The following is a 25,168-nucleotide window of genomic DNA, read 5'->3' on the forward strand; positions in this document are numbered from 1 at the left end:
AATATATTGGTTCAGTCGTTCAAATCTTTCATGTTCAATATTGGGATATGTTAAGATGATTAGGGTCTAAGTTAAAGTGAAAATTGGTTTGGATGTAACATATTACTATGGGTAAGTGGCTCAAATGTTTCTTTTAATGACCGTGTTAATCTTGTTTCATTACTATGATATATTTTATGCCACCACAACCCCCACTACTACCCCCCACTCACCCCCCCCCCCCAAAAAAAAAGGAACAAAAAGTGGGAGGCATGATAGTTTTTGTAATGTTTATCCTCCTGTCCCTATTTTGTGTTTGGTTCATAATTTTGTAATTTAAGGATGGATAATTTTGTATGTATAAATGTGTAAGACATTGTGACAATTTGTTTTGTGCAAGATCTAGGTCTGTAGCTCAAAGGTCAAGGTCGCTTTTTGACTTTAAAATAAATGTTTCATAAAAAAATGCACTGATGTTTGTGTCCAGTCATTCCTGGATGGTTGTTTAAAATAACTTGGTATAAATGTGTTAGATATTTTTTGCTATAATAAAATGTTTATATACATGTATATCCAGTGACTGTAGAACAATTGTAAGAAATGATTGTACCTTAACATAAACCAGTTATAATAAGAGACAGTTGAGTCGTGTATATCCACGAGGGACCAGGGTTGACTCCAGTAACTTCATGCCACAGGTATGTGTAACTTGACTCATTATGTCTCCCCCACCTCGGGGGGAGACATATTGTTTTTGCCCTGTCCGTCCGTCAGTCCGTCCGTCCGTCAGTCCGTCCATTCTTCGTTTCCGGACGATAACTAGAGTTCCTTTTGACCTACAGCCCTCAAACTTCATAGGATGATTGGTCTTATAGAGCTGATGATCCCTAATGCTTTTGGGGTCAGTAGGTCAAAGGTCAAGGTCACTGTGACCTATAATATGAAAATCATTTCTGCATGATAACTAGAGTTTCTTTATACCCAAAGGCTTCAAACTTCATAGGATGATTGGTGAAAGTCAGGAAATGATCCCTCTTGCTTTTGGGGTCAGTAGGTCAAAGTTCAAGGTCACTGTGACCTATATTATGAAAATCATTTCTATATGATAACTAGAGTGCCTTCTTACCCTAAGTCTTCAAACTTCATAGGATGATTGGTCAAAGTCAGGAAATGATCCCTCTTGCTTTTGGGGTCAGTAGGTCAAAGGTCACGGTCACTGTGACCGTTGGTCAATTTCTCGTTTCCGGATGATAACTAGAGTTCCTTTTGACCTACAGCCCTCAAACTTCATAGGATGATTGGTCTTATAGAGCAGATGATCCCTATTGTTTTTGGGGTCAGTAGGTCAAAGGTCAAGGTCACAGTGACCGTTGGTCAATTTCTCATTTCCGGATGATAACTAGAGTTCCTTTTGACCTACAACCCTCAAACTTCATAGGAAGCATCTTCTCATACAACTTTAACAATAGAAACCATCCATAGACAGCCTTCATTGAAGTGACTACCGGGTATTTACATTATCTTATCTCCATTTCCATTCCTGTTTCCATTCACAGTTATTCTCAGCAGTGGGGGAGACATGCGCTTTTTTACAAAAGCATCCTCTAGTTATCAATATGTTTTCAGTTTTGAGGATCTCCATTTTATACCTGTATTAATGTTAAGAAAAATTACAGCCAGTATGATTTTACCTCTTATATTTGAATTTGATGCCTTGACATACTGTATTTCTGTGAACATCAGGAGCATATTCTCAAGTATGAAAATAATAAAATATTCTGTTGTTCTATTCTGTTTTAATTTACTTGAATACATTTTCTTCCTTAAAGGGACTCCACTGGGGTCCAAAATCATAGAAACCTAGAATTTGAATTTCATACATAGATCAGCTGGGGGCACTTCACACAGATAGATATGTAGATATAATTTAAAAAATATACATAGAAATAAGTTGAAAATCGCTATTTGTGCATTTATCTTGAAAAAGTAATTTCAGTCCGGTCATGTCAAAAAACCTCAGTGGAGTCCCTTTAATGTTAAAAAAGTAAAACATGGTCCATGATTTCTTTCCAATAAAAGAATACAATAAATCATTTTATTGTTTCAAAAAAGACTTACATCAAATATTGTGAAGATTTATTTATGAGGAAATTAGATACATAAGATATTTTGTTATCATATTTTCAGATATTTTGGAATGCCGGTTGTCAACTTGTAGCCTTGAATTTCCAGACATTAGGTAATCATCAGATTAGGATACTTCTTGTTCTTTCAGACACAATTTTAACCTTTGATATAAGTGTAATTATGTATTGCATAGTTTTCCGTTTTGTGAGAAGATAGAATGAAGAAAGAATATTCCAGTAACAGAAAAAAAAACTGTAAATCATTATTGTCCAGGAAAAGGTTATATAACTAATATATAAAATGTTTCAAAATTATGAAAATTTGTTTTATATAGTGTGATAGCTAATAAGATGGTAGTTTTCATTCCTTCACAACACAATGTAGCTTTGAAATTTACTTTAGTACTTGATAATCTGTGAAACCATAACAAGGTCAAGGTCACTGTTACTAAAAATAGAAAAATGGGTTTCTGGACAATAACTACAGATGGGAATGAAATATTGTAATCAAACTTAGTATTCAGTAAGCTTTTATGATGACCCTGGTTGGGATTGTGTTTAGAACCCCTGGGGTCAGGGTCATTGTTACTAAAAACAGAGGTGTCCGTGGCCGAGTTGTTAAGGTCAATGACTTCATACCACATCCTGACAGGGACTATTATGTGAGGAAGCTATCCAGCTAGCCTACGGTGGTTTTACTCAGGTGCCTGTTCGTTCCTGAAATATGCACGGAAGGGCACCTGAGGTCTTCTTCCACCAGTAAAGCTGAAACGTCGCCATATGACCTATACTGTGTGGGTGTAACGTAAAACGTGTAACGTAAAACCCAAACAAACTAAAAATAGAAAAATGGTTTCTGAAAGATAGGCTATTAATTGTAATAATTATTAGTATACAGATGAAACATCATAAATTATACAACATAGGTAGAGTTCAAATTTTGCTTTAGTTTGTTTTGTCATTACACATTTCCTGTACTAGCACTGTATAATGTATATATTATATGGTTTATTACAGATTTAGCTATGCAGCTTAACCTTGGTATATTTGAGTATAACTGTAAGACGGGCTACATTCTAAAACCAGATTTTATGAGACGTCAGGATAAACACTTTGATCCCTTCGCAGAATCCACAGTTGATGGTATCATTGCTGGAACGGTTTCTGTCAAGGTAAATCATTCATGTATATATATGTTTGTGCTAAAATATGACCTTTTATATATTAGCAGCTACTAGTATTTCTGTTATGTTTGTATTAGGTCGGTATTCTTTGTCGTATAGAGATTATTGAATATAGAAAAGTTACATACCGTTTTATAGATAGGGACACAATTCTACCTGAGATAATAGTTATCCATTATAACATTTGAAAACTGTCATGTGATGAATCTCAGTTACCTTACTGAAAGCTTTTGAGAGAATCAAGTATTTTAAGAAAACTAAAAATAAATTTGAGAAAAAAGACTTAGTGTACAAGCATTGTTAACCAATGTTTTGTTTATAAATATTGTGTGACTAATATTAAGGATAGTAATTAATCAGTATAGAATGTAAATTACAGGTAATATCTGGTCAGTTCCTGTCAGACAAGAAGGTTGGCACATATGTGGAAGTTGACATGTATGGATTGCCTACAGATACCCATAGAAAGAAGTTCCGAACTAAAACTGTTCAAAACAATGGTATCAACCCAGTCTATGACGAGCCACCATTTGTGTTTAGAAAGGTAAATCTTTAAATGTTAGGATGCTGGTTATATATAAGTATAGAAATGATCATTTTAAGGACATCAGGAAGGAATTCAGACATTTTTGATGAGGGATGCTAGACTTTGAAATAAATAAACTATCCCACTCTTTTTGGGGTGGGGGTTTGGGGTGTCTGAGAAAAAAAAAATCTGCATGATTGGTGGCTTCTGGTGCAGTGTAGGTGCTCATTTTTGAATACAAATGTGTACATTTTTTCCTGAAAATTTCAGACTGAAGAACATGCAAGCAAGTGATTTAAAATTTAAGTGAATCTCTAAAAAAAATCTGCATATAAAATGTTTTTTTTTGTATGAATATGTTGTACACAATGTTTCTACATTTTCCAAGAAAATTTCAGACTTTTAACGCAGTTATGTAAAGTATTAAGTGCTAATCATACTTTGAATACTAATCAGTGGCTTCTGATGTATTTTTGGATGCACTTTTTAAAATTTTATTGGAAAAATGCATGATTTAAGAAAAAAATTCCAAAAGGAAAGAGGACTTTAAGTGGCTGCTGCAACAGAAGGAAGTATTTACAGCTATTTGACTCATGGCATGCAGTGTGTGGGATTTTGGCTGATAGAGTTATATAATAGGATGCTCACTAGGGGTTCCAGGATCAATTAACACATATTTAATGACCTACATTTAGCTTGAGCCAGTTTTTGCTGGTATTTCACTCCTTATGTCCCTTTGTGACAGAAAAAAATTGAACCGGCTGGGACTTCAACCTTTTAATACACTGCCGCCACTAAAGCACTTAACATTTCATATTGGTTATATTGTTGTAGGTTGTTTTGCCAAACTTAGCTGTGATCAGGATAGGAGTATATGAAGAAGCTGGCAAGCTGATTGGTCATAGAGTGTTAACTGTGGAAGCTCTCAGACCAGGTAAATCTATTTATAGTTACATATGTAACAATGAATATGTAACATAAACAGATATATGAAAACAAATTCAAGCACTTACTTATGAATTTGAATGATCGGTGTTAATTTATCTTTTTATAATGTACCACTTTTAAGAAATAGAGTAATATGTATATTGCCATATATGAGACAGTAGTCAAGACATTGCTTGATCAATGACTAGAGAATTCTTCCGTCTACAATCCTCAGAATTGATGTGGAGATTGCGCATGACCTATATGTGACCCCAGATGTCTTAGAAGTAGGTAGGTTAAAGGTCAAGGTCACAATGACCGACATTCTTCAGATTTGGTAGTGCGGTTGGAAATAAACCGTAATATATTGATCTCATTTTGCCAAAAGTCAAAGTTAGAGAGAAAAATAGAGATAAAAAAAGTAAAATTGTAGATGAATCTGGGGAAGGAATAAGAAGGTCACTTGATCAGTGATCCAGTTTACAATTCTGATCATTAGACAGTTAACAGTTTAGAAATTCTTGTTACATGATTAATTGGTTGCAATTTTGGGAGAGGAAATTATTTTATGTTTCTCAAACATGTATTTGTTTTGTTTTTGTATAACTTTATGTAATATATTTATAGGGTACCGCCATATAATTCTACGCAATGAAAATAACCAACCTCTGATGTTACCGACCTTGTTTGTTTATATATCTGTGAAGGATTACGTGTCGGATATGCATGCAGGTTTGTATACACTTATTTAGTTTATACAATTTCATTTTAGTTTATTTGTGTTGGAAGCTATAAGCTTATTGAAACACTCTCTAATCTGTTCCAGGAACCAACCAGTTCTAAGCAATGAATGTAAAGTTTTTTGCTCAAGGAAACAACGGCTTGCCCCTGACAGGGATTGAGCCCACGCGATCAGCAATCCGTAGATTACTAGTTTAACACGTTAACCACTTGGCCACACTGCCACATATACATTTATTTGAGATATTTTATTATGTAATGTTATGTTAAGGCATGATTGTTAACTACTAAACTTGATGCCTACTTTGTCACTACGTTACTGATAGAAAGTCTGATCTATGGACTGTGGATTTACTTGTTTTAGTTTATACCAAGGCACGTTGATGACTTACAGCTTATCTGAGTAATGCTTATATGATTTTATCACATATCCATGCTGATTTTGTGATTCTGTAAAAATGGTATTACACGTCCGTGCGTATATTTTGACGTTATGTCATTTGCGTTATACAAACATAGTGTAAAGACATGCTATATGTTAGCGTTACACAGTAGACACATCAATGAAAATACTTTTGACTCTTTATATATAATGGTAAATGTTTTAACTATAAAAGTTCATGATAATGTTAACAAGCTAATATTGTATACAACATTGATTTTGCCTGTCACTAATCATTGATGTATTTTAATATATTTACAGAATTTGCAGAGGCACTATCTAATCCACTACAGTACCTTTCCAAGTTAGATCGTCACGAGAAACAGTTAGAGGTTCTGTTTGATGAGGAGGAAGTTGATGTAAGATTTATATTGTTACCCTTAACTTGCTGGAACCAAAAGTGATCAGCCTTTGCCACCAGTATAGAGCCAGGCCAACCTGTACATCCGTGCAGTCTGACCAGGCTCTATACTGTTGGCGGCTCAATTTTTGTATTTTGATATTAAAATACAAGTTTTTTACTCTTTTTTTAGCTCAACTGTCACAAAGTGACAGGGTGAGCTTTTGTGATCGCTTTTCGTCCGGCGTCCGTCCGGCGTCCGTCCGTCCGTCTGTAAACTTTTGCTTTAAATGACATCTCCTCATAAACCACTGAGCCAATTTCATCCAAACTTCACAGGAATGTTCCTTTGGTGGTCACCTTTAAAAATTGTTCAAAGAATTTAATTCCGTGCAGAACTCTGGTTGCCATGCCATATCTTCTTTTAAAAAACCATAAGAGCTAGAGCTTAGATATTTGGCATGAAACATCTTCTAGTGAGTGTCTACCAAGTTTGTTCAAATAAAAGCCCTGGGGTCAAAATTGGCCCCGCCCCAGGGGGGCATTGATTTTCCCTATATGCATATAGTAAAAACTTAAAAAATCTTCTTTTAAAGTACCGTAAGAGCTAGAGCTTAGATATTTGGCATGAAACATCTTCTAGTGAATGTCTACCAAGTTTGTTCAAATAAATGCCCTGGGGTCAAAATTGGCCCCGCCCCAGGGGGTCATTGATTTTCCCTATATGCATATAGTAAAAACTTAAAAAATCTTCTTTTAAAGAACCCAGAAACTAGAGCTAAGATATTAAGCATGAAACATCTTCTAGTGAGTGTCTACCAAGTTTGTTCAAATTAAAGCCCTGGGGTCACAATTGGCCCCGCCCCGGGGGTCATTGATTTTCCCTATATGCATATAGTAAAAACTTAAAAAATCTTCTTTTAAAGAACCATAAGAGCTGGAGCTTAGATATTTGGCATGAAACATCTTCTAGTGAATGTCTACCAAGTTTGTTCAAATAAAAGCCCCGGGGTCAAAATTGACCCCGCCCCAGGGGGTCATAGATTTTCCCTATATGCATATAGTAAAAACTAAAAAAATCTTCTTTTAAAGAACCCAAAGAGCTAGAGCTTAGATATTTGGCATGAAACATCTTCTAATGAGTGTCTACCAAGTTTGTTTAAATAAAAGCCCTGGGGTCAAAATTGGCCCTGCCCCAGGGGATCATTGATTTTCCCAATTTGCATATAGTAAAAACTTAAAAAATCTTCTTTTAAAGAACTCAAAGAGCTAGAGCTAAGATATTTAGCATGAAACATGTTCTAATGGGTGTCTACCAAGTATGTTCAAATAAAAGCCCTTGGGTCAAAACTGGCCCCGCCCGGTGGGTCATTGATTTTCCTTATACATGTATGTGTATAGCAAAAACTTAAAAATCTTCTTTGGAAAAACCCAAATAGCTAGAGTTTAGATATTAAGCATGAAACATCTTTAAGTAAATATCTACAAAGTTTGTTAAAATAAACGCCCGGGGGTCAAAACTGGCCCTGCCCCAGGGGTGTCATTGTTTTTAACTATATGTGTATAGTGAAAACTTTAAAAATCTTCTTTTAAAAAAGCCAATGAGCTAGAACTTAGATGTTTAGCATGAAACATCTTCTTATGGGTGTCTACCAAGTCTGTTCAAATAAACAAATAAAAGCCCTTTGGTAAAAATTGGCCCGGGGGTTGGGGTGGGCTATATACAGGTGAGCGACCTCAGGGCCATCATGGCCCTCTTGTTTTTTTAAGTTATGAATTTAAGTACAGATTAAAAGAAGATATTCTTATATATATTACCTGTTATTGTCTTAATTTACTGCTATTGTTGGTAGTTTCGAGTTTTTGTCCATAAATTTTTATGTTTTGTGCCAGAATCATTCAAAAACAATTTGTATTCAATATTTACGTAATTAATGTACATGTGTATATACAATGTTTACTAGGATGATGAGCCAGATTCTGTGATACCAGACAGTGGTAGACGGCTCTCAAACCCGTCACCCATCAAACCACGACGTAACGGCAGTCTGCCTAACGTCTTCAATAACGGTGTGAACGAAACACCGAGACTGATCCGTACCCCATCAAATCCACAGCATTCTCAACTTAGCAAGAAAGAGAGCATTATTTCCAGTATCTCTACACAAAGTGATAATTCTGGTAGGCCATGTTTGTTATATGTTTTACTGTTGATGATTTAAACAAATTTACATGTTTGTGAGTTTAATATATACTAGCAAGCATTTGTCAGCAATTTGGAGATACTGTGTACAATTTTATGTTGTTTTTTTTCTGTTTAACAGTAACTAATAATTTGCAATAATATTTTAAATGTATCTGTTTTACACTAAAACAAATTGATGTTTCAATATAGAAATGTTGTAATCTGTCAAAACTGATGTCATTAATTAAATATTTCCTACCAAGATAATAATAACTGTGTGACTTATTTTATTGAAATTTTCACAGTAGAAAGTAGAAGTATAGATTGATCTGGGGAATAAGTGAGGGGAAGTGCTAGAAGTCATTTATATTTTGTTACAACAAGTTATACTTTCAATGTATACAAGTTAATGTTATAAAGTTGTTGCTGTCCAACTGAGCTTTCTCTTTATTGCTTTCCATTTATGTCTGAAAAAGTTCTTGAACTTGGTATTAAACAAACCATGAGAAAATGAATTATTTAGTAATTACTGTACAGATTGATGTTTTTATAATAGTTGTGTTGGATGACTTTTTTGTCTGTGCATGATAACCCAACGAACATTATTATTATGTTATCCCCCGCCAATAAAATTGGAGGGGGGCTTATTGAAATGGCATTGCTTGTCCTTCTGTCAGTCTGTCTAAATCAATATCTTGGAATTGATTTCTTCCAGCTTTCTTCAACTTATTATATGAAAAGGGGAAAGGGGATCACCAAGTTTCAATAAATCCAGGAAATGATGTTTGAGTTATGACCCTTGTTACTTCAAAAAAGGCATTTTTAAAGGAAAATTACCATTTTTAGTCAAACAAGTGATGGATTAAATTTAATTTTGCATATTTAGTTCTGACCCTTAAAAGTTTAAAATTGAAAAGACATTTTTTAAGGAAGACTTTTAGGAAAATTTCATCTCAAAACTGATATACTAGATTTAAATTAGTCTTGACATGAATATGTATTTCAATTAAGGAAATAATTACCAAAATTTTATCTTTTTTAAAATATATGTAACTAAGATTTATATGTAACTGTAATATTTCAAATTTAAGTATCTTAATAGTGATTCCATTGATTGAATTTGACAATTTGAAGATTGCATGCTTTCTTTACACTTGAATCCTAATTTGTAATTATCATAGTGAATTAACATACTTTAAATGAATGACCAAATGATATTTTATATTGTCATTGATATTGTAGTGTATTTTTATTTTGAAAGGATAGCTTGACACCTTGAAATTGGTCGGGCTTTTGTTTAGTAATAAATAAATATAAAAAATTAATATTCACTTTGATATACACAATACTATGAAGTTTTCATCAAATAATTTGTATCATATTGTGGGGGGGGGTATCATTTGAACGAATTTGCTTGTTATATTGTAGTAGTTATACAGTGAGATTTCAATATTTGTACATTATTTCAACATACATACATGTCTGTTTTAGATATTTTATAATGCTATTAAGATTTACTAAAAGTTTTTTATATTTTGATTTATTAAACAGACTGTCAAATATTAAAATCTCAACTGTAGTATGATCTATCCATGCATGATTATACAAAAGTAGTTTTGACAAACATAAAGTAGGAATTTTTATTTTTGTAGAATATGACCAATGGTTGGTCATTGATGAAAATATGTTAGATTTTCATTACCAGATCAGTTTACAGAAGTATTTCTTTACACAGTGGATTTCTATAGCTGTCCCTATGAACTTCATAGCCAGTATTTTAATATATCCAACATAATTTGTTTAAACATTCTGTCAATGACGGTTAATTTGAAACAGCTGCTAGTGAGCTACATAAATATTCAATAAATCAGTTTTTTTCTAAAATTTATCCTTAAACACTAATATTTCTGGCATATTTTGTGATTCTAAAGTTGGAAAAAAGGTTTGACTTTTGAGAGACATTTTAATAAAACTTTAAACAAATTCATTTTGATTTTGTGTCCAGGTAATTATGCCTGATATAATGGACAAATGAGCACCTGAAGTCTTAATCCTCCACCAGTTTAGCTTGAAAGTCATTATGACTCTTATATGCTAGTGCATGTAAACTCAACAAAAAAATATGAGAATTACCTGTATGTAAAATTAATTGTATATCAAACCTAAAAAAATATCATTGCTATTATTTACAATGAGTGATTTGTCGACCTATTATCTATGTACAGTAATTGTTTTACCTACTTAAACATGACCTACTTACATTTTTTTTTATTTTATCTCAATTATCTCATGTACAGTATAATGTTTGACCTTCTTACTTGACCTACTTACAAATTTTTCTTTTTATCTTAATTATTTTATGAACAGTGGATTGTTTGACCTACATACTTGACCTACTTACAAATTGTTCATTGACTTATATTATGAGATGATATTTGTTTGACATATACATATCACATGTAGATAGTTCACCTAATTATTAAATTTTCATTGACCTATATTATGAGATGTTAGTTATTTGACCTATATATCACATGTAGTTTATTTGACCTATATATAAATTGTTAATTGACCTATTTTATGAGATGATGATTGTTTTGACCTATATATGAAGGTGTTGTGTGTAATGAGATGTAGTAATATTATAACTTGTCACGTTACCCAGGTATTGTTGTTTCACTAATTGTTGATTGTTGTTTGTTACCCCTACAGGAAGCATGAAAAAACTTAAAACTAGACTCAGTGGTAAGATATGCAGTGTAGTTCTCACACTTGTGTATATATTATGCTGCACCAATAACAACACATGCTTTATACAAGTAACTGCCATTTTGTTCCGAAAGACACAATCTTTTTTAAAGTTAATTTAAGCTTTCAAAATTTTACAAAGTATGCAGTTTCTGTAATCATTTTCTGAAAAGTTGCACAAATTAAAAATATAACTTTATTTTAATGTGCAAATATGGAAAATAATAAATTTTTGCCTGTTAAACTGAATGATTTAATTAGTTAAACATTGGAGAAATTATAATTGATAACACAAATGATTATTTGGCAGTTAATATGGCAGTTAGTTGTAGCACCAGACATTAACCAGGCATTCTGCTGTGAATAGTTAGTCACTTATCCAAGATTTTCCTGTATCGCTAAATAATACTGTTGTGTACCACAATATGGGATATATAACACATGCAAACCCCAATTTTATCTCTGAAAAATAAAAATGCCAATTTTAGTCACTTGTTTGATCATTTCCTACTGGTATATGACTGACATAATATTATAATTTTGCTTAACTCTTGGTAAGCTACTGAACAAAAAAAAATGTCATTAAGTTTCAGTATAAAATTGAGGTTTGCTAAAAAAGAAGGATGCACTAACACTTTATATCTCCATTTGATTTCAAATCAGGCACATAACATCTTTTTAATTATATTATTTTCAAATTTCACTAATACCAATGTAAGCCCTCAAAACTTTCTTTTTATAACACACAGTCTCTGTTTTGATACCTCCTTTATATAGACCATTGCCATAGATTTAATGTCAAGGTAACACCAGAGTTCATAGGTCAATAAAGTCAGTGAAGATATATGTTTTCTCTAAAATAGAATTCTTGTTATTGACAGTTTACAAATGGTATTTATTAGTAAGTACTAGTAATATTTCATATTACATGTTTTGTAATGAGGACATGTGTACCCAGAACATACCCTGAAGATTGTCAAAATGCTATGGTGACTAGAAAAACTTTGTACAAGCATATTTTACCAATCAACTAAACACATTCAACACTCTTAAAACACACCCACCATTTTTTTTAATGATTTCCACACTGCATATTATATTCTGTGTTGAAATCACCAAAATATGACTGGTGTAAAAACAAAGTCAAATGTCTAATAAAATGACAGTGTTTTCATAAGTAATTAGGTATGGTAGCATCCTGATGCCAAATCTTGTTGTTCAATAACAACACAGTCAAATGGTTCCAGTCTGTTGAACAAAATGGCCACCAGAGCTACCCCACATACAAATAAGCTAAAAATAGCATCCTCTCTTCAGATGCTTGTTATATTTTTATGAAACTCTTCATAAATGATCCTGAATATGTTCTTTACTAAAATTGTTCAGGTTTGGCTGCCAAAGCTAAAATGAGAAAAGTTTTTAAATAACATCTATCTTCTCAACCACTTTGAAGATTTTGATGAAAGTTTAGTAGGTGAAGATCAAAGCAATATTTCACACCATTGGTTTCCCATTATCTTATTCATTGTGAGAATTTCATCACCACCACAAGAACAACAGCATCATCATATCATTCTTAAACTTTGTTGTTATTTTACAATATTGTTTTAATATTCCATATATTTTCTTTCCGCAGTGCTTTATATTTTAGTCTGCCAATCAAAATGATAGACTAACCAGGATATAACCAGCTTACATGCTTTGATGTGTTGCTTGTTAACATTTCCTGTACAGCTGTGCCTTCCTTATTGTGTACATTTATGATATACTTTTATCTTATAATTGAAGATTATTTCAAATTAAGGTTTTGGGTCTTTTTGGTCATTTTAGAAAAGAAATAAACAAAGTTGAAAATAAGAAAGATGTGCTTGGTTTTTCAAAGCTTTAGAAAAATGTAGTACGCTTTCTGACTGAACAATGGAAATGTTAAGTTTATGAACATAAATAGATTTACAATTCATTTATGGAGTATTATATGTATTATATATACAGAATAAGGCAGGCACAGCTAGTGTATATGCACAAGTTATAACAACATCGTAACTCATGGCTTTTCGTACTTTTGTAATCCTTGTTTATTTATTTCCCTTATTACCATGGTAACACAAAAATGTGTGTAAAATAATAGCTACAATACAACAAGTTGTGCTAATATCTGTGTACAGGTGTATCTGGTGTTTTATCTGGGGTACCTCGGATGCCGTCCAATGAAAATGTGGTGATGGGTATGTCTATAGTTTCTACAACTAAACTCAATGGTAAGATAACACTTGTGTTGTGTACAAAATATGTTGTCTGCACATGTTAACATGTATGCATGAAATGTTCTTCTTTTTGTACAGAATGATCTCTTTGTTATCACTTTAAGATGTTTTATTTTCTCAGTGTAACTTTCAAGCCAAGATGGTTGTTCACTCTTGGAGAACTTGAGGGGTTAATTCAACAGTCAAGCACTTGAGTAGATGATGTAACAAGTTGACCACTTTAGGGGATAATGTCAAAAGTTTAGCTTTTAAGGGAATAAGAATCAAGTTTTACTCTTGAGGGGATAACTTAAGCACTTAACTGGATAATTTTACAAGTTTAGTACTTGAGGGGATAATTTTTTCAGTTTAGCACTGGGGATTATTTTACAAGTTTAGCATTTGAAGGGGTAATTTTACAAGTTTAGCACTTGAGGGGATAATATTAAAAGTTTATCACTACAGGGGATAATTTTACAAGTTAAGCTCTTGAGGGGGTCATTTTACAACTTAAGCTCTTGAGGGGATAATTTTACAAGTTAAGCTCTTGAGGGTGTGATTTTACAAGTTAAGCACTTGAGGGGGTAATTTTTACAAGTTTAGCACTAAAGGGGATAATTTTACAAGTTTAACACTAAAGGGGATAATTTTACAAGTTTAACACTAAAGGGGGTAGTTTTTACAAGTTTAACACTAAAGGGGATAATTTTACAAGTTTAGCACTAAAGGGGATAATTTTACAAGTTTAACACTAAAGGGGATAATTTTACAAGTTTAACACTAAAGGGGATAATTTTACAAGTTAAGCACTTGAGGGGATAATTTTACAAGTTAAGCACTTGAAGATGTTACATGTATTTGAACAGCTGAGTATTTGAGGAGATATACAGCAGATACAGATTGATCAGTCTGTCCAATATGTTGACTTGTTAGAGATATGAGTTCAAAAAAGCAAAATAGTTTTTGTAATAAAATCTTTTCTTTCATTATAACTAGATATAAGTAATGAGTTGTTATAATCTTGGTAAGGCTGCATTCCCCTTTAATAGTATGATAAAATATCAAAAGTAGCAATATTTCTATAATTGATTTTACTTTTATTACTGTTTCATTCATATGAAAATCCTGAGTTTTGATTTATTTAAACATTTTAAGTTGATATGATTTTGCTTGTTAATATAACTGTTTTATTTTCAAGTTATACAAGTTTTGTGCTGGTAGTTGTTTATGTTTTAGGATTTGGCAGCATGATGTGTTATCTTCAATAATTTTAAAATAATTAATTTGATTTCCAAGGATGTAGGAATGTGTTAAATGCATGCTTGTGTATTAAGGTAGAGAAGAAGCTAAATATTGTTGTCACATGTGAAAGATGATGGTAAATATAAATATACATTAAAACTTTATCCATCTGATTTGTGTGCCTGATAATGTTTGTGTATCTAAGGTGTATTTCAGGTGTATCTTAGGTGCATCTCAGGTGTATCTAAGGGGTATATGAAGTGTATTTTAGGTGTATTTCAGGTGTATCTAAATTGTATAATGAGATATGATCATCATACAGATTGATTCTTATTTCAATAACTGAGTTATAGCCCCTGAACTTTTCAGCATTATATTGTTGAGATATAAAGTTTAGGTTTTTGGATTCCTACTGTCAAAATAACTAACTCTTTAAGTTGACAATGAGCTGCATGGGAAGTGGTTTTTATAAATTGGATAAAAGTGTAAAAATATACACAATATTTTGTTTTTATGCCCCCGCCATGTAATGGCCGGGGCATATAGTGTTACCCTGTTCCGTCATTCCGTCCTTCCGTCCTTCCATCCTTCCGTCATTCTGTCATTCCGTCATCATCAGTTTCCGTTCATTATCTTAAGAACAGTTGCACACATTCAACTCAAATTTGACATATGGATAAATCATGAGAAAATACAGGTCAAGTTCGAATTTGGTCATGGTTCGATGATTTTTGGCAGAGTTATGCCCCTTTTACTTTGAAAATAATATGAAATATCAGTTTCCGTTCATTATCTCCCCAACGGTACAACACATTCAACTCAAACTTGACATATGGATATGTCATGAGAAAATACAGGTCAAGTTCGAATTTGGTCATGGTTTGATGATTTTTGGCAGAGTTATGCCCCTTTTACTTTGAAAATAATATGAAATTTTCAGTTTCCGTTCATTATCTCCCCAACGGTACAACACATTCAACTTAAACTTGACATATGGATATGTCATGAGAAAAAACAGGTCAAGTTTGAATTTGGTCATGGTTCGATGATTTTTGGCAGAGTTATGCCCCTTTTACTTTGAAAATAATATGAAATTTTCAGTTTCCGTTCATTATCTCCCCAACGGTACAACACATTCAACTCAAACTTGACAATGGATATGTCATGAGAAAATACAAGTCAATTTTAAATTTGGTCATGGTTTGATGATTTTTGGCAGAGTTATGCCCCTTTTACTTTGAAAATAAAATGAAATTTTCATTTTCTTTTCAAATTCTCCCCAACGGTACAACACATTCAACTCAAACTTGACATATGGATATGTCATGAGAAAATACAGGTCAAGTTCGAATTTGGTCATGGTTTGATGATTTTTGGCAGATGTATGCCCCTTTTACTTTGAAAATAATATGAAATTTTCAGTTTCCGTTCATTATCTCCCCAAAGGTACAACACATTCAACTCAAACTTGACATACGGATGAGTCAAAGGAATTGGCAGGTCAAGTTCGAATTTGGTCATGGTTTGATGATTTTTGGCAGATGTATGCCCCTTTTACTTTGAAAATAATATGAAATTTTCAGTTTCCGTTCATTATCTCCCCAACGGTACAACACATTCAACTCAAACTTGACAATGGATATGTCATGAGAAAATACAAGTCAATTTTAAATTTGGTCATGGTTTGATGATTTTTGGCAGAGTTATGCCCCTTTTACTTTGAAAATAAAATGAAATTTTCATTTTCTTTTCAAATTCTCCCCAACGGTACAACACATTCAACTCAAACTTGACATATGGATATGTCATGATAAAATACAGGTCAAGTTCAAATTTGGTCATGGTTCAATGATTTTTGGCAGACTAATGCCCCTTTCACTTTGAAAATAATATGAAATTTACAGTTTCTGTTCATTATCTACCCAACAGTGTTACATATTCAACTTAAATTTGACATATAGATATGTCAAAGGAATGGGCAGGTCAAGTTGGAATTTGGTCATGGTTTGATGATTTTTTGGCAGAGTTATGTCCCTTTCACTTTGAAAATAATATAGATACATCTTAGGAATAAGCAGTTTAAGTTTGAATTTGGTTGTGGTTCAATGATTTTAGACAAACTTATCTTTCCTGAATGTAGGAAAAATTTTGAACTTTCAGTTTCAGCACTCATACTTTTAGCCATTATTTTGGCTACAAATATGCAATATGCTATTTTTAAAAGGTTAAGACTGAATAATTTCAGTGCCTTGAACAGTGTATGAAAATGGTTTGTGTTAACATTGAAAAGTTTTAAGGGCTTTGAACTTAAAATGAAAAAAAAAATAAATGCACCATCTGAAATTTTGGCTGCATGCGGGGGCATCCGTGGCATGATGACACATTTCTAGTTTTATCATCCTTCAAGTTATCAGTGCATTTGAGATAACTTAGATCATTTTATGTTTTTTAAAATCAATTAATATTGTTAATTATCGTTAATTAGGCAAACTTTAATGAGACAATCTTAGAATCAGAACAATCAAGAATAATTAATTTCACGTATTTCACAGTACATGAATAAATTTTAGACAAACATAAGCTGTATGTCCATGATTTATTAAAGGAGGACGCAGCTATTACTTTGAAAGTGTGGCAAGATATTGAATTTATCAAGGATGAAAATATATTTTGTAATATTATGTTGATAATTATAATTTGATGTCTGGGAAAACTGTTAAATAAGTTTTTGACCTTAATGTAGAATCTATAATTGCATACAGAGTACTTAATGTGAATAAACTTTCATGGTATGATATTTTATATATGCCACAGTGCAAAGGCTGTTCATTGTTTGATATAAGAAGCCTGTATTAATGTTAAATATAATATTTCAGAGCCAAGTTTACTGATCCCCACCCCTCTACCAGAACTGAAGAAAGAGAAAACCTACTTTAAGATGTTAGTGAAGAGAGACAAGGATCTGGAGATGCTGAAGAAGAAAAATGAAAAGGTAATAATGACTGAATGTTCAATCTAGTCATGTTGCTTAGATACTGATGTAAAAATGTAGTTATATGGGAGAAGGGAATGGGGGAAGGATGAGGAGCCAAGTGGGAGGAGGGTGGGGAGGTTGGGGTAAGAAGAAGGCTGATATGTGAATTTAGAATGAAATATTATATGATTTATAAAATATTATTATTTATTATTTGTTATGGATATAAGTTTTGTTAAATTGATAATTCTTAGATACAAAAAAATAAGTTTTGTATGATATAGGAAGTTTTGTATGATATAGGAAGTTTTGTATGATACAGGCTCAAGAGAACATGAGAGAACTGCATGCTATAGAAGAGGAGAAGTTGTTATGTTGTCAAGCAAAGGAGAGAGCTAATTTAGAGAAAACTCATGCTAAAGCATTGAAGAAAGGTAGTAAAACAAGTCCACCTGAACAAATACAGAGACAAAATGCAGAGGAACTAACTAAACTACAAATAGAACACGAGGAAAAGGTAAAAACGTCAGTAATTTGTCCTGTAGCATCACACTGTCATACACTTGGAAGTGTTTTACGTAAGAAACACTAGAAAGCTATAGGTTAAAAGACATATAAACCTTGCCACTTTGCTAAAAATTGTCCCTGTCTTTGGGATCATTATTTGAAACAGAGTTTTATAGTAAAACACATTAAGATCTAGTGGCAAACTACAACATAGCATGTCATAAGCAGACATCTACAAACATTTTATAAATCATGCAGTTGCTCACAAAAATGACACACTAATGTATTGAAGAAATTTGACCTTTCCTGACAATGCATCTCGGATGAGCTATCAAGGGTCATGATGGCCCTCTTGTTTAGACACATGACTTGCATGTAGTTTATAAATTTGAATAATATTTTACTGTTTTATTTACATAATTTACAGTTGAAAGTGTTACGTCAGTCACATGCTGAAACGTTTGTGGCAATGTGCAAGTCCCACTTTCAGTCTGACCTTGATGTAAACATGAAACATAGTGACCCGATCTACGAGGCTCTCAGAAAAGTAATGGACCAAAACCATAAAGAACATGAACAAAGACTCAAGGTATTCATTTACTTTACAAGAAACTTATTATTAACAGGTGTTGTATAAATCTTCATTAAAAAATTAAATATTATTAAAATATTGATGCTTCAGTTCTGAAAAGATTATATTTGAATATTTTTAACAGACATTTCCATCGCTTATAATATTCATTATCATATCCATAACTCCACTGGCCACTTCCAAAAATAAATAAAGAGGAAAAGAATGTGTACTCATTTATTTAGTTCTCCAGTTGTTTGTTTTTTTTCGTCATGTAGGAACAGTAAATTTCTATTTGTTATCTGACCAGTAAATTTACTTATATATAATATGAACAGTTAAGCTATATGTGAAGCTACTTATGTTATATGACCAGTAAAGCTACTTATGTTATATGACCAGTAAAGCTACTTATTTTATATGACCAGTAAAGTTACTTATGTTATATGACCAGTAAAGTTACTTATGTTATATGACCAGTAAAGTTACTTATGTTATATGACCAGTAAAGTTACTTATGTTATATGACCAGTAAAGTTACTTATGTTATATGACCAGTAAAGTTACTTATGTTATATGATCAGTAAAGCTTCTTATGTTATATGACCAGTTAAGTTACTTATGTTATATGACCAGTAAAGTTACTGTTGTTATATGACCAGTAAAGTTACTTATGTTATATGACCAGTAAAGTTACTTATGTTATCTGACCAGTAAAGTTACTGTTGTTATATGATCAGTAAAGCTACTTATGTTATGTGACCAGTAAAGTTACTTATTTTATATGACCAGTAAAGTTACTTTTGTTATATGACCAGTAAAGTTACTTATGATATATGACCAGTAAAGTTACTTATGTTATATGACCAGTAAAGTTACTTATGTTATATGATCAGTAAATCTACTTATGTTATATGACCAGTTTAGTTACTTATGTTATTTGATCATTAAAGCTACTTATGTTATATGACCAGTAAAACTTCTTATGTTATATGACCAGGTAATACATGACCAGGAAGTGAAAGATCTGACCAAAAGAATGGATGCTCAAACCAAAGAAGAAATGAGAAATCTACAAAAGAAGCACAGAGACAAACAAGCATTTAATAGGTATATAATTGATTTCATAAATTGAGACTTAAATAATCATTCTAAAGCTCGATTTCTGAAATTAACCTTTCAGGAAATATAGTTCAGACTCCATCATTTAATTTTGAAATAACACAAATTAATTGTCTATACATATGTATATGTATATACATGTATATGCAAGCTTTTTTGCATGTAAAATGTGTTTTTAGCACAGTCATTTAGCATGTGATCATTGAATTATTCCAAAAGATGTGTTGGTAGACATCTTATTTAGTTAACAAACCTTATTTATCCACTTAATAAAGTTCACATTTTATCTCACAATTTTAAATTTTTTTGTTTCTTTTTTAAGATTAAAAAGAGAAAACCAGAAGAAGCATATAGATACTGTAGTCAATGAAAGACAAAAGGTAGGTGTAGTCATAATCATGACCAGATATAATTATTACCCATTATGTTAAATTGATATCACTTTATTAGTCCCCTACCGGTTTAACCGGAGGGGACTTTAGGTTTACCCTCCGTCCGTCTGTCTGTCCGTCCGTCTGTCTGTCTGTCAGTCCGTCCGTCCACAAAACTGGATCCCACGATAACGCAAAAAGTACTGAAAATATTTTTATGAAACTTGATATATGGATAGATGGCAGTATGGAGATTATGCACGTCTTTTTCTTTTCTTCCTATGTTGAAAATTCTGGTTGCTATGGCAACAAATAGTCTGAAAATATGGCAAATTTAACACATAAACTGGATCCAGTGATAACTCAAAAAGCATTGAAAATATTTTTATGAAACATAAAATATGGGTAGATGGCAGTCTGCAGATTATGCACATCTTTTTCTTTTCTTCCTATGTTGAAAATTCTGGTTGCTATGGCAACAAATAGCCTGGATTTCAAGATTTCTGATTTAATTTTTTCAGCTTTTTCACTATAAGTTCTTTATTTCTTAAGGTGTTTACTTCAAACTTTTAATATAAGTTTCTGGTCATCAACCACATCATATGTGACAAGGTTTACAACTCTAGCACAAAAATTATCAGTATTACCTCCCTTGAACTTAGAATTTTTATGGAAAAAAAATGTTGTCTTTTTTTAATAACTTCTTTATTTCCTAATGTATCTACTTCAAACTTCATATATATGTTTCTTACTATCACTCAACATTTTTGTGAAGGTTAAATACTCTAGCAAGACTATTTCCAGAATTATGTCCCCTTTGAACTTGGGTTTTTTTCGAGAAATTGGTATTTTTTACTCCAACTTCTTCATTCCTTATAGGATTTACTTTAAAATCCCACATCGTAATAATATGACAAGGTTGTATATACATAATTTCCTTACTAGGCAGGGAAACTTAACACATTACTGTGAAATAGACAAACTTAGAACTCAAAAGATTTAAGTTCATTCATGTCATTCATTCACTGGTAAAATTGAAATCAGAATGTTGCTGGGGTTCTAACCGGTAGGGGACTTATGGATTGCTTGCAATACTATGATAATTGCTTGTTCTTTGTTAAATAAGGTTTAGTTTTGTTGACACCTGTGAAAAGTATTTTGAAATGAATTATAAAATTCTGGATCAACATTAAATCTGGGATCAACATAAACTCAATATTAAATCCTGATCAAAATATTTGCTTAAAACTTCAGAGTTGGAGATATCTTATTGATGGCTTTCATGCACAAGAATGATAACTTTGCCTTTCATAATTTTTGAGTCATTGCCCTTTGAACTTGAAACTTAGTAGGTGGATATATTTCATTAAAAAAGAGTACAGTGTAAAAGAATGATGATTTTACTATTCATTATTTTGGTTATAAATTTATTTCAGTTAAAAGAAATACTAGATCTCCGGCTAGATGAATTAAGGAAGAAGTTAGATATAGTTAAAGAGGATCTGGAGAGAGACAAATTTACTGTAAGTTTTAACTTTTACCTGACACACAAACAGTTACTATTATACTGTAGCCTTGTAGTGTGATACATGTAATTCTGAAATTTATTGGTCCCAGCTTTATAGCTGGTATTTAATGAAACAATCGGTTTTGTAAAAACATAATGTGTATATTTTTCTTTAACAATTTTTTTTAAATATACTAAGTTGAATAAATTATATTCTCTATTAGTTCATGCATAAAGACTTGTTTGGTGAAGAAAATTTTTGGGCATTGAAATGTAGTTGTAATTATTTTGTAACTTTATTCTACAGGTAGAGAAGCAGTTTAGTGACCAGTTTAGTGAGAAGTGCGCCAAAGTTCGGGAACAGCATCGTCATTTATTAGAAATGGACAATACTTCTAACTCTAATTCCCATCATACTACCGCCGATGGTAATGAGGAACACTACATCAAAACACAATTATAGCATTCATTTATGTTACCATAGCAACACTTGCAACCTCGACAACAATGCGGCAACACAATGGTTGTCATAGAAACATTAGAATATGCATGAAAAACAAAAGAGAGTACACGTCTACCAAGGTGAAGGTTGTTCTAGAAATATTTGTTTGGGTTTTATTTTTTTTTTAATTATGACTTTTTGTTATAATTATGGCATGATTTTATGATGATTGTGAGGTGTTTCTACACTACTTTGTAAAATATCATAATTTTTTATTTTTTTTTGCAATTTTATGTTCTTTTTCTCAGGTTTTTGTTCAGAAGTGATCATTCTTTAACATTAAAGATTTATATACTGCAATCTTTAAAGATATTACTTTCCTTGTTGGTCTCAGAAATTTGTCAGATTACAATTAAATATATGACCTTGAAGATTTATGCACATTTTCTAGGGGATTTTTTTCTTATTTTTCTATTTGTACTGTGGAATAGTTTTTTATTTACAATAGTTTGATGAATTATTGATAGGAAGGTTTATGTATATGTTTATATGCACAACTGTATGCAGATTAGGTTAAGATTGAGGTAAAACATCAATTAAATTACCAGTTGGTTAAAACATTCCTATACTGGGCTGTTTCCATTACATGGCTAACAATTTTCTATTAATATTTCATAAAATATCTTATAGTATTTTGTTGATATTTCACAAAATATCTAACAGTTTTCTGTGTAGGGATAGTCGCAATATTGTTACAGTTTGCCTCACAATTCTTTATTGACTCCTTCTTCCAGCATTATAAGCAATATATCACATGTTTATTGTGTTATTGTTAGTGACATTACTTCATAATGTTGATATTTTATTTCTCTAAGTATAAAACCCCCCAAACAAAACCTTATATATGTTCATTTATATAATGGTAGTTAGTTGTTTTAGGGAAGTAACATCTGATATCAATTTTTTTTATTCACTGTATACAGCTTTGTCTATAATACATCTTTAGTTTTCATGTTCAGATTTTCCAATGTTTCCAAGTTTGACATTCCATTTAATGGAGATTAGTAAAATATTTGTTTATATACTACCGTAATTGTGTAATAAACATTGATATTTGGGTAGTTCATGTAATTAGCTGCAAACTGTGTCTGTATTAATTCATGAAATTCAAAGAAGAAACTGTTAATTTACAGAACTTGTCATATGTAAAATATTTTTCTTGCAAACCACTGTCAACCATGCTAGTAAAAAATGTCTGCGGAAGAAAGACCCTCGTTTAAAGGAAGTTCTTTATACAGGTCAGTTTGAATAGTGAATACTGAAATAGAAAAGTTGTAGCAATTAAAACATGATTGAAATAGTTGTTTTGTGTGAGGACACATTTAAATGTAACACTTATAATTTTCTTCATCTATGCAGATTTATAATTCTCAAGAATGAGTTTTTTGTCAAGGGAATAATTTGCTTAATGTGAAAGAAAGCTGTTATTCTAGGGAAAAGTTTGTATGTAAAGTCTATGCACAAACCTTAATGTTAAAAGAATACAGGGTTATTAATTCATGAAATAAGGGCATTTTGTTAAATGTTTTGTAATAACCATCTTAATGAAGTATTTATCTTTCATGTACATCATTTTAAACATTTCTAAACTTGCCAGTACTAGTACAATGATATATACCATCTGTTTTTACAAGTTTTAATTTATTCTAGAAAATTTAGAAAAGTTGCTGTGTTAAATTTAGATATTCCTGTAAGATTTCAGTCTACGTCCATTCCAGTAATAGCTACAATTCCTGTAACACGTTTGTATTTATTGTCTGTAGAAATAGGCTCAAAATTATTTGTTTCCTTTTAGTTTAAGATAAGATTTCTTGAATAAATTGTTGTGTCCGAACTACAAAATAAAAGGAATCGTATTAGTTCCTGTCATAGTTTGTTGATGATAATTCAGGTTTTAATTACTCAGAATGTAGACGATCTTAAAAGTGTATACTGAGTTACTGATTTTGACAAGAAAAATAAAATTCCAGTTTATTATCTTTGACCTTTGGTCAGCATATTTCTTTAACCCTGTTGTTAGTTGAAAATAATTGGGAAATAAAAAACAGATTTAATACAATTTCTACATGTGTAGTGTATTGATTTTCTACATGTGTATTGTATTGAGTATATGTATTTAAATGTTATTTGTACATGTGTAGTGTATTGAAGTTTAACATGTGTAGTATATTGTACATGAGACTATTAAATATGTAGATTTTTTCAATGAAACATATTTATGTTAATTGTATGTGTAAGATTTATTGACAGTAATAACATCGTATGTTTTCAGCTGTTTATTGTTTTACATACAGAATGTGACGCCTGTTTTATTGTGTTGTAAACTGTACATGGAAGTGTGCGTAAAATTGCCCAGTCATGGCACGTCTATGTTGTCATTACAAATCAGAGTTATTTGTTGTTCTATATAGAATTAAACAAGATTATTTTTGCCCTTGCTTTCCTTTATCATATCTTTACATTTATATATTTTATCATAAATATGCTGAAATGAACATTAACAAACTTTGAATTTGATGATGAAATAAAGTTAGGAAAACATTTATATACAAACTCTGAGACTAAAATGTTGTGCAAACTTATATCACATATCTAGATTGATTTCTTTAGAACTTTTTGTGAAAAAAGGAAAATAAAATATAGTTATAACTAAGATATCACAGTAATACAGGTAGTTTTATCAACTTTTGATAAACTGCTACATGTGAAGGTCATGTCATTTTTTGGACAACTCATGTTTCTTTAGAACTAGCTATTTGACCATTCTATCATGCCATCATATCATCATGTTATAGTTATAATATCATCATATCTCATATATTTGTTATATATGACAATACTTGCAAGTCTTTCACTAGTGTGTTTCTATCAGGTAAAGATATCCTATCATTTAATGTTTCATCATCAAACATTTAGCGACACATTTTTTCT

General features: G+C 31.6%; 1 protein-coding gene across 10 annotated transcripts in view; it reads left to right on the forward strand.

The window, feature by feature from the left end:
* LOC132747313 (1-phosphatidylinositol 4,5-bisphosphate phosphodiesterase beta-1-like) overlaps nt 1-24,743 on the forward strand; it is a 106,429-nt gene extending 81,686 nt beyond the window's left edge. For 8 of the 10 annotated variants that reach the window (XM_060736665.1, XM_060736670.1, XM_060736676.1 and 5 more), the window contains 17 exons: nt 605-677; nt 2,167-2,218; nt 3,123-3,277; nt 3,669-3,833; nt 4,650-4,749; nt 5,370-5,474; nt 6,187-6,284; nt 8,230-8,446; nt 11,163-11,195; nt 13,364-13,456; nt 17,560-17,675; nt 17,980-18,174; nt 18,592-18,753; nt 19,736-19,845; nt 20,180-20,237; nt 21,665-21,751; nt 22,043-24,743. In XM_060736665.1, the coding sequence (XP_060592648.1) occupies nt 605-677; nt 2,167-2,218; nt 3,123-3,277; nt 3,669-3,833; nt 4,650-4,749; nt 5,370-5,474; nt 6,187-6,284; nt 8,230-8,446; nt 11,163-11,195; nt 13,364-13,456; nt 17,560-17,675; nt 17,980-18,174; nt 18,592-18,753; nt 19,736-19,845; nt 20,180-20,237; nt 21,665-21,751; nt 22,043-22,198 (1,975 nt within the window). In that variant the 3' untranslated portion in view covers nt 22,199-24,743. The remainder of the gene's footprint in view (nt 1-604; nt 678-2,166; nt 2,219-3,122; nt 3,278-3,668; nt 3,834-4,649; nt 4,750-5,369; nt 5,475-6,186; nt 6,285-8,229; nt 8,447-11,162; nt 11,196-13,363; nt 13,457-17,559; nt 17,676-17,979; nt 18,175-18,591; nt 18,754-19,735; nt 19,846-20,179; nt 20,238-21,664; nt 21,752-22,042) is intronic. The other 2 variants (XM_060736718.1, XM_060736696.1) reach the window with 2 other exon arrangements.
* Nucleotides 24,744-25,168: the final 425 nt, after the last annotated feature.

This window comes from Ruditapes philippinarum, unplaced genomic scaffold (assembly GCF_026571515.1).
Source record: "Ruditapes philippinarum isolate M1 unplaced genomic scaffold, ASM2657151v2 ctg1349_1_1_1_1, whole genome shotgun sequence".
Classification (NCBI taxonomy): Eukaryota; Metazoa; Mollusca; class Bivalvia; order Venerida; family Veneridae; genus Ruditapes; species Ruditapes philippinarum.